Here is an 11,045-nt window from a genome sequence, read left to right on the forward strand (position 1 = left end):
CGCGTCTGGATAAAACTGATTGTTTGAATCATTATTGTTTGAATCATGATTGTTTGAATCATTATTTAAACTAGTTTGTCTTGTAATTACTTTAACAGATCGAATTATGCGTCAACTTGGCATCATCGTGTGAACATGTTTAAAATGAGCAATTGGTAAGTCTAACTGCTGGTGATTTGGAGCAATTCCAAACATTAAGCCAATTTAATGGTCCAACTTTTCAAACAAACACGATAAAATTTACTTTTCGCATTGTTTCAACCTCATATTTGAAGTTTTATTTTCTAGGTGGTTGCACGAATGTCGACTTATATAATTAAATAAAAACCATCATTGGTAAAATTGATTTTCTATCAAGATTCAACATCTTGCGTGTAATCTTACTATTTATGCTAACTACTTCCTGGTAAGTTGTACAACAAGCAAACCAATTTGGGTAGAAAAATTTGCCATCTACGAATGGACGATAGTCTACAATTTGTTATTTCGATTTAGCTCATAATCAAGCAAACATCCCGTTATTTACCTAGTTGAAGCTGAACTCAAACTATCGTGTTAGATTGGATTGCAAATACTTACACTTTCTCATCGTTTCAAACCTCCAAAAATTATTTGATACCATATTTGAGCCTCAATTAATCTAACAGTTCAGTAATTAAGTTTTATCGGCAACTAGTTATTTTAACCCATTCTAGTGACTCATAACAATAGCTATGGTGAACTATTCTGAGGAGCTCGGAGCGCAGAAGTATCAACAGCTGGTGGATGTTTTCCAATCGGTAAGCAGCACGCATCCCTTATATTCAGGGGCGGATATGAAGCTTTTTGAAGACGGGGGGTCGAAAATTTTCTTTATGGTTGATCAAGTAGCAGGAACTTTTGGAAAAAATAACCGGAAAAAATTGCTTTTTTTTCGGGGTCGGGGTGCCTTCCATTCATAATTTCTATTTTTTTGCGCCAAAGACCGAGGAAAGATGTAGTAAATTATGTAGTTCACCATAATCGCTCAAGAAATGCAAATCAGTTCCTAAATCCACCCTTGCATGTATCGGGAGAATTTAGTAAGAGAAAATAACTAAAAAAATCTGCCAAAAAATTTAACTTTTTTCTGCTATACGGCACAAGTTGTTTTTATTTGATAATTTCAAAAAAAAAAATCAAAGTGCTTGAGTCGGATTTGAAGACCTTGTTTTTTCCGAAATTACATCTAGAACTGATCTTCGCCTATAGTAGCTTATCAACCGTTTTGTTAATTTTGAGTTGCATGACAGAAAGATCGAACAATTTGAAGGTCATCCCGCACTCAGCAAAAAGAGAAAACAATAGATTATATTACAATTGTTATTTAACTTTTATCAAAATTATAATTAATTACAAGCGCCAAATTTAGATGTTTAAATGATTGATAACCCATTGTAATGATAACATTTTTCGTACATTATAATAAATTATAATCAACTACAATTGGTTATAGTTTTTCCTAAAACCTTTTGTATTCCCTTATAATCCCTTATATTCTATTGTAATCTATTGCAATAGATTATAATCTTTTTTTTCTGTCAAAAATCTCTAAAAGTGAGATGTTTTGTCTTTTTTTGGTTCACCAGAACACAAAGTTTGACCACGAAACAAAAGTTTCATAGATATTCCTTTATTTTAGTTGAAAGAGTATCGTGGTTGGTGAAATATAACTTTTCTATAGAATTCATGGAACTAAAGCTGTGCGCTGATATTTTAGTGCTGAAAAAAAACTTAAAATGTGCATCATGATATAACTATATTCAAGAAGAAATGAAAAAATAAAAACCTTAAATATTTTAATTGATTTGAAAACTATTAAAACAATTTTGCCATTTTTCACATACACCAATGTTTACGAAAAGCATAAATTATAAGCAGTTCAGGTAAAAAGTCGAAGACGAAATGGGCAAAAAAGGATTATAATGAATTATGATCGAATATAATGGGTTTTTTTCCGCAAAACAATAGAATTAGAAATTCGGATAAAAAAATTGATTATAATCGATTATATTGTTTTATAATTGATTATATTTGATTTCAAAAAGAGAGATTATAAACGATTATTAGTTAATTAAAATAGTTTTTTCTGCTATTTTTGTAAAACTGATAGTAAAATCATATTATATTCGATTATTAATGCTTGAAACTGGATGCGGGATGTTAAAAAACCAGATAATTGAACTGAGGTTTAGATAATTAAGCTCATCAAAACCAAATCGAAAGAGTTGAACCGATACCAAAAATCATCGGTTTTTTTATTGTTTTTGCATGCAATAGGTTAAAAAACTTCTTAATATGTTGAATCAAATTTGAACAAATTTGTTGAACACAATGACCTTGTTCGAGTCAAAATTCTTGTCGAAAACAATCCTTTTGTTAAACACAAACCCCAAACATTGTTGAACCAACTTAGTCAACACCATATGTCAAATCCGATTTAAATTGGTCGTAAAACGAAAACAAGTCATAGATCCACTCCAGAAAATACAAAATTTTGAGAAGCCACACTTGGCAAAGAAATCTGTTCTCTCTTCGAAAAGTTTTTAATGAAAAACTGAAACTTAATTTCTGATCTCTGGGAAATCCAAACTAAAAACTCTGAGTAAACCAAACGGAGATAATTTTTATACTAGCAGAATCATGCTATTGTTCCGACTTTTGTAACGAAAGTAACGGATTATTTCCGCTCGGGGTAGGTTTTTATCTTCAGAGAAATTTCGACGTTTTAACTAGCCATTTTAGACGGATTTTTTAAAACATCATTCAAAAAGTATTGCTGTGCTGAGCTTAAGTTAAAAAAAATTATCTGTGATTATTTTAAGTTATGGGGGTTGAAGGTTTGAGTTTTGGCTAATTTGGGATATTTAAAGCGCGATATATTTCGCTCTATTAATGTGTAAGCGGAGAATTAATCCGTCTTATAAATCCGTTCCAAATTGGTTGAACGAAGCTTAATTGTCATAATTAATTTGTTAATAGGAGCGAAATCTATCAGCTTGTACTTTATATGGCGTGTGGGAGATGAATTTTACAAAAAAAATTTTTTTTTAAATTTTAATTTTCATATATTGAATTTAGTTTATTCATGTTATTACTGTTCCAAAGACCTTAAGAGGCAGTCGGAACATTCCGGGCTTCACTTTGATGCGAGCAATCTTGTTCATGTAATTTCCAAAATCAAAAACAACCATTAGCAAGTCTTTCGCAATCAAAAACAATCGTTGAACCGTTCGAAGCACATCTTGCCTGAGTCGAACACAATTTGCTTCACTCGGTACAAATATTTGAGTCAAGCACGTTTCAAAATGTTTCAATTCTGTAGATTGTAGTATTGAAAAATACTACACAGACAAAAGACCATTGTCTTAATTGTTTATTTAACGACACAATTCTAAATTGGAGCGTACCATTTAAATTAAAGCCTCTTTTCACTAAATCAGATATTGACTGATTTACTTTTATTAGGACTATAAAATCTTGTTTTGAAAATCCACTCCTTTTTAAATACTTGTCCGATTTTTTTCATTTTTTTTATGCTCACTAATTAAAAGGGCGGCAATTTCTAACACGTCCCTTTTAACTTTAACTTGAAACAAAATGGATAAATATTTAGCAGTCTTGCCGACTGCACTGAAATTCTCCTTGCATTGATTAAGCAGAGATGCACCAGCAATATGATGCATCAGAGAAAATAATATGGATTTTTAATCAGACAAAACTGAAGGCTGCGGTTTTTCGCAAAGAGGACTAATAACTAAAGATATTTGATTTGAAAAAATCAAAAAAAAACTAGTTGAAAATTCCCTTATAAGAAAGGGAGAACCAAGGGGCAGGTGAAACCTGAATAATTAAAGATTGAATCAGCCGCCGGTTTATGCTTACGAGCAAAAAGACTGGCCTGAAATCTTCAGTGTTTCATTTTGCTCGATAAGCAGCAAGTCAGATCTCTTCAGTCAGATCTTTTCAAAATCAATAATTTTTCTTTCTGCCTTAACAATAGAAATAAACTAGCCTTTTTCACAAACAAAATAGAGAATAAATTCTCATTTAAACTTCGATAAAATTATAAATCGAGATACTCGAGATACCAACACCTGAGGAAGTCTGGACTACAAGTACCCAAAGGACTACGGCAAGGATGATACTGACAACCAAACCAGAAGTGCCGAAGTGGACACAATCAAGGGCGACCCAAGAATACTAATCAGCCATCGAGCTTAGTAAGAAGATAAAATATTGATGAACAAAATAAGATTAACTCAACCTCCCCTCATAGGTATATTTCTTTAAGCTGTTCGATTCGTTTATATAATCTAATAACCCAGTGCTTTGTATTTTACCAACTAATTAATTCATACCTTTTATAATTATTGTTTCTACTCTAACTTTTGTCAAGACAACTTGACGATCTAAGGTGAGACTTATAACTTAGGATAAAATTACTAAGCAGTCAACCAGCAATGATCGCTTAGTAAAACTGTTGCGACCGCGGCAGAGAACTACTCCTTAAGAAATTTCTTTTCGAACAAACTCGAAACAGCTTTCAAAATTCAATAAATATATTAATATTAGGATCTGTGAGTATTTGTCAGGTTAGTTTCCAAACTCAAAAAGCCACGAGACAAGGGATGTCTTTCGATAGAAACACAATTTTTTTGTCTTCTACTTGACAGACATTCCTAGTTGGGTTCTTGCGATAAGTATCCCCTGCGCTAACAGTCGCCCACGATATTCCTCCACCTCGAGGTCTATTATACGGCTTTCTAACTGACATTAGCTCATGAATTTAACTATTATCTATTATTATAATAATATAGAAAATTTCTGAAAGAATCATTCTCTGCCAAAGTCCGCTAGTAAGCTATACCCTTTTTGTCCATTTTTGTAACCCACGAATCACATGCCGAAACTTCAGTTTAAAATTATCATCACTCAAATTAACTAAATCCTGTATTCAGCTAAAGTGCTCAAAAACTTATTAAAAATCTTCATTTATTTTTTCGAGGGGGTTAAGTGGTCATATGTGCGATCTAAGAGTACCCTAAATTGTATGATTAATTGAATTCGTCATCACATTATCTCAAACCATCCACGCTTGTTGCTATTTATTCTAATCCTTCATCGTTTCTCGAGGCTTATCCTCAACTTTTCTTCAACTAATTTTTATTCTATCCACCTTAACGTAACTTAAACCTAAATCATCCATCAGTAAAGCTACCAATTACTGAAACTAAGGAAGAAAATGACAAAAACCAAGAAGGAAAGAACGGATTTGGATGTTTTTCATGAATCATTGGTTTTTTTGCACAGTTTGAATATACACCTAAAAAAACAATAAGAATACGCACCAAAACCTTTCTCAAACGTTAACAACATAATACCAAACACCAAGTTTTAGTTTCAGCACGAAAATATTAGGTTTCACAACAGAAACTAAGTCTAAAACACTGACACATTCACTTTATAATGATAAATTAGGTTTCATATGATAACCTAAGCACTAGAAAATTGGTTTTTACCAGCCAAAATTTTTCGTTTCAGTCTAGGTTTCAGTTATAGGGTCAAACGTTTCAGTTAAAATAAGTATAGTTTCCGGTCAAAATTTCAGAATTCTGTAAACGGATTCGGATAAAACAGCAAAAGTTGAACGAATCAAACCCAAAATGGATACCATAAGTCAAAAAACCTGGTCTTAAATGATAAGTTTTTGTTAATTTCAGGTCTCAGAACCCAAAAACTGAGTTTTTGGTCTCAAAATTGTGCTCCGAACGCCGAATTTTGACTTTCTAGAGAAAACTAACGGTGTTAAAACCCGCCAAACCAGTTTTAAAATATGGTTCCTAAGGCTGAAACGTACGTTTCAGAATTGGTGTTTTTGGTTTCAGACCCAAAAATCTTGCTTCTCAAGTAAAATTTTTGTAAAATGTTGAAAGATAATAGGAATCCTTAATGCACTAACCAATTTTTAAACTCATAAAACTTCTAGAAGGTGTTAGTTTGAGACCTCAAACATATAGTATCAGAAAACTAAAATCGTCGTTTTAGGCGAAAATTTTCATCATTTTTGCAAATTTATTGCTAGAATAGAAATATATTAGAGAGACCAACCTAAATTTTCAATCTCAAAACTCTAAAACCAAGTGGTCAAACCATAGTTTCAGTTCTAGAAATCATAGTTTCAGCCTCAAAAACTTAGGTTTCCGCAAACAAATTTGTGGTTTTGAAAATACAAACTTGTTCAAAATACTAATTCACACTAGACCAGCTATAAAAAACTAATCTTTCATTTTCATGCATCGAGTTTGAGAGAGTTTAAGGGTTTTAGGTTTGAGATTTCAAAAACTAGGTTTAAGATATCAAAAGAGTCTTTTTCGTCAAATTTTTTTGCATGTTCAAGCACAAACAAAGTATAATATAGCTTCTAGACTATTTTAATAAAACAAAACTTAACTTCAGCTACCATAGTTTCAGGTTTCAGATTAAAGTTTCAGAAAGTTTTTTTACAAAAAATTTTAACAAAAAAAAATAAAGATCTGAGCCAATAATAAGCTGAAAAGACGTATGATTATATTCCTAATCATAACAAAGGCATCAATAAAACTTCACTCGAACAAAATTTCAGGTTTCTGCTCAGGTTTCAACGAACAAAAACTTGAAAAAACTTAAAATATTTAAAAAAAAAAGAAAAAAAAATCCAAAATTTTTTTTTTTAAATTTATTGTCCCATTATTAAAAACCTTTGTTAATAATCAACAAATCCTGGGAGATTTTCAATACTCTAAAACATAATAATCAAATAGTACAACTTATTTTAGGAAAAAGAAAAGAAATACCGTAAAAATTAATGTCAACACACTATAAATTGACGTCAGTACAAATAAATTTAAAACTGAAAATAGGAAAAAAAGTCTGTAACATCATATGGTAAATCACTAAAACTGAAAAAAATCATTTTAGTATACTAGCAAAACACCCTACCGACAATAAACACGGATTATACGTCTTTTTTTGACGATATATTCCAGAACGTGAGACAATTCTTCAGCAAATAGAAATACTAAATAATATAAATTACATACCGCAAGAACGATTAATTGCTTCACTCCCGATTGCTTTTTGAAAATAATGTAGAATGCTATGACCAACTTTTATCAAGTAAATACAACAGCATTAAATTTAAAACTAAAAATGAAAAATAAATTCACAAAATTATTTGGTTTATCACGAATATCCAAAAAGATCAAATCACAATTTTGTCCAAACACCCACACAAAAATATTCACGAATTAACCATTCTCTCCAGCAGCATTTCCCCAGAGCTAACTTCTATCTTAAAAAAGCTTAAACAGCCCCATAGCACTATTGATCTGTCTAACAAAAATTCGTATTCATTTAACACAGCAAACTTCATAGTAACTTAAATACAATTATTTTAGTCCTTACAATTGATCTGTACACAACACATTCAAATCTTTATAAATTGCATCAAGCAAAAATGGCAAACGTAGTAGCATACCCAGATTTAGCTCTCGAAAAATTTACCGGCTTAGACCCGAATGAAGATGCAAGAGATTTTCTTGATATAGTAGAGAAAAAGATTTTCCCTAGGCACTAGACCAGGAGACGCAGATGACGAACAGGACGCATATGATAACAGACAAGGAGCCTTATTTGGTTCAATATTAGGAGGTCCAGCCGCTCAATGGTATCAGGGATTAGCAGCACATTTACCTTGGAACGAGAAAATAAATCAATTCATAGATAGATTCACTGATGATAAGGATAAGTATAGAAGACGAATATAAGCAGAAAACATAGGAAGACAACCTGATGAATTTGTTAAAAGCTACATACATAGATTAAGCACAGCAGTAGACCGTGGATGGCCTAATCCAATTTTTAAAGATGATCAAAGAACAGCAAAGAAAATGGCATTCTTTGTACGCGGCTTAAGCCCGCCAGGCTTAAAACAAAAGGCGCATCAATTCCTAATTGAGAATGCATCCGCAACATGGCAACAATTAAAAGATCATATTGCTACAAAAGACTTAAGTTTTGCAATAAAAAGTGAGTTTATTAGAACAGCAACCAGTAGCATAGATAAAAAGTTGGAAATAGAGGGAATAAAGGATCAACTTAAAGAGTTAACAGGACTAATGAAGGATCATAAAATAAACGCAGCTTATAAAGCACATGAGCATAGAAACAAGCAAAACAACCCAATGTTTTGCAACTGGTGTTGCATGACAGGCCATACGATAAGACATTGCTTTAAATATAACGATCAACAGGAGCAAAATTAAGACTCGCTTTAATTAGGAGAAAACTCAAACAGAAGTTACCATAACTATAACAAGAGTAGACAAATGTTTCAATGATATAAATCCTCAACAAGAGTTCAGGCTTTTGTCAATTTTCAATGAAAGTTCTCAATCGCATGACAAGTCGAACAGTAAAAAAACCCGTTTAAGGAAAATAACAATTATCATTCACCTTACCAGATCCACAATTTTAGTGATGAAGACATTCCAGGAGAATATAATATAACGATAATGAGTGTGAACTTGTGAATTTAAACTAAATCAGTCTCCGTCTGAACAAAAAATAAATTATATATTAATTTATACCAACATCCCGTCGGAGACAAAAACAAAAACAACGGATGGAAAACCAATTTCTACGAGACACTGGAGCAACATGTTCGCTTATTAATTTTGACAGTTATGAACAATAGTGTAAAATACAGCCTCTACAGCTGAATAAATCAAGATCAAACACAGTTGCTGTTGATGGAGAAAAACCTAAACTTATAGTTTATACTAATTTTGACTCAACTTTCGGTACAAACACTGATAACCCGGTAAAAATCAAAGCATGGATTTCAGCCGAGAACGGATGCGATCTAAATATATTAGGAATGGATTTCATTTCTCAAAACTTTAAATCAAAAAACATTCCAAATTTAAACTTAGAATTAAAAAAATACCCAGATATAACAGTTCCTATCAGTATTATAAGAAGCAAAAGTTATCCATATCTAAGTTTTTATCATAATGTACTTCATGATAAAAAATATAACTACTGCACCAAAATCATCCCGCGTAACTTCAATTTCTGCAGCAGGCATAGTTTCAAAAGTAGGAACATCGTTTAGAATTGATAAATTCTTAGAACAAAAATGCAAAGAGCACTTATTGTAGGAGTGAAATCAAGTCAATGCCTATCATAATAAAAAAATTCCAGAGAATCAAAAGTAGATGTAAACAGAGGTGTAATGGGCCAAACGTTTGAAAACATAGAAATAAACTAAACCCATTTCTTCCTGCTTCAAAATAATTATAGAAGTGAAAATTTCATTAAAACTTTTATAACGCTTTAAGTTTGTGAAGTTTACCTAACATTTTGTATACTGAGCAGTAAATTTATTTTACTCTTACCAAAAAATAAGATTACGAGTATTATGCTACAAATATACTACAATAAATAGCGGTTCTGTATGACACCCGAAGAATATGCCAAAATGCATGAACACGGATTTAATTCTTAACCGAGATCGAAAACAGTCAATTACGCTAACAACTTTGGACCATCCTCAAAAAATCAAATAAAGATAGAGGGATTGGAACCCAATGGCTCAGACAAAAAAAATTTTCGACTTCAACATAATTGCGAAAACAAATTGCAAAAGGCTAGGAGTTTAAAATATTACAGTTTCACGAGTCTATAATAATTTCATTTTCAAGCGGTTTTTTTAACTGAAATTTCAGTATTACACTTAAGGTAATGTCAAATTACCCTACGTATAATAACGAGAATTAATAGAGTGAAACCTTTGATGAAAGACCTAGCCAATGTAAAATTATAACAAAATCAATCTGCGAAGTTAATTTGCATCATCGAATTCCTCTTAGGGCCCAGGTAGGGACCGATGACATTAAATATTAGCCTTGTAGTTTTCAAAATACGAAATGCAAACTAGACAAAATTCAGCAAAAAGGGGAAAATTATCTCTTTCTTTTTCAACAAATTGAGTACGTTTGTACCAATATTCATGATCTTAAAATGGGCGAACATAGTTTTTCGACACGACCCGCCGCATATTTATGCCAGCATTTGTTGGTGGCTTCATGTAGCCTTTTTAAAATCATGGTACCGTATTCTTTCAACAACGCAAATGATTTTTGGTGGCTGTATGCAGCCTTTGAGACTCTTATGATTCACTCCTCAAAATTTTTGCCACATTACTAATTCGGTAGTTTTGAATCCACAACACGCAGGCATTTAAACCCTTAAATACAACAAATTGTCAGAAGAAACACTTTGAAAATTGCACCGCATCATCATTACGATTGCTTACGTTAAATTGTTGCATCATAATTTCCGCACAACTTTTTTGTACTAAAGATGTGAACATGGATTGGTGCAGGGGATTAAAACCGAAGAGAAACTAATCCACTTATCTTTTTGAATATTTTACAGTTTACAATTTATCTTTTCTTTGTTCTTTTTGATAATTCATTTTGATTTGACTCTATTTCAATTCTTTTCTCATGCTTATCAAAAAATGAAACAAAAATTGCTGGTTATGACAACCAGGGGGACATATTTAAGATTAGGGGTTAATAAATGCCCAAATTTCCATTTTTGCTTTAACTATATAAGTTTCAAATCTGAGCTTAACTCAGTGTTGTAAAATGCTTTATTCCTGTGGTTAATAAACACCATGATTGTCTTTCTTCATTTGTTTTCAATGGTGGCTTTGTGTGAAACCACAAGATTATTTTTTCCAACCTTTGTAAATACAATTTTACACTTTTATTAATGTTCTTCATTATTCAAATTTGATAATAAGCTTTAATATCCGAATGAAATTCGGGATTTTAAAAATTTACATATTTTATATTGATAACTGGCAAATTGGAATATAACTCAATTCTGAACTGGAACTGCCGAAAAGCTGACCCAGCACCAGAGGTGTTTAAAAGAAAATTGCCTCCCAGAAAGAAGCAACAAAAATATGTAGC

General features: G+C 31.8%; 1 protein-coding gene across 1 annotated transcript in view; it reads left to right on the top strand.

Moving 5' to 3' along the window:
- Window positions 1–500: 500 nt before the first annotated feature.
- The window catches only part of LOC134852869 (fimbrin-like), a 113,696-nt gene continuing 103,151 nt past the window's right edge, over window positions 501–11,045 (top strand). Inside the window, exon 1 of the mRNA XM_063868709.1 lies at window positions 501–779. Within this exon, the coding sequence (XP_063724779.1) occupies window positions 714–779 (66 nt within the window). The 5' untranslated portion in view covers window positions 501–713. The remainder of the gene's footprint in view (window positions 780–11,045) is intronic.

Source organism: Symsagittifera roscoffensis, chromosome 8 (genome assembly GCF_963678635.1).
Source record: "Symsagittifera roscoffensis chromosome 8, txSymRosc1.1, whole genome shotgun sequence".
In the NCBI taxonomy this organism is placed as follows: Eukaryota; Metazoa; Xenacoelomorpha; order Acoela; family Convolutidae; genus Symsagittifera; species Symsagittifera roscoffensis.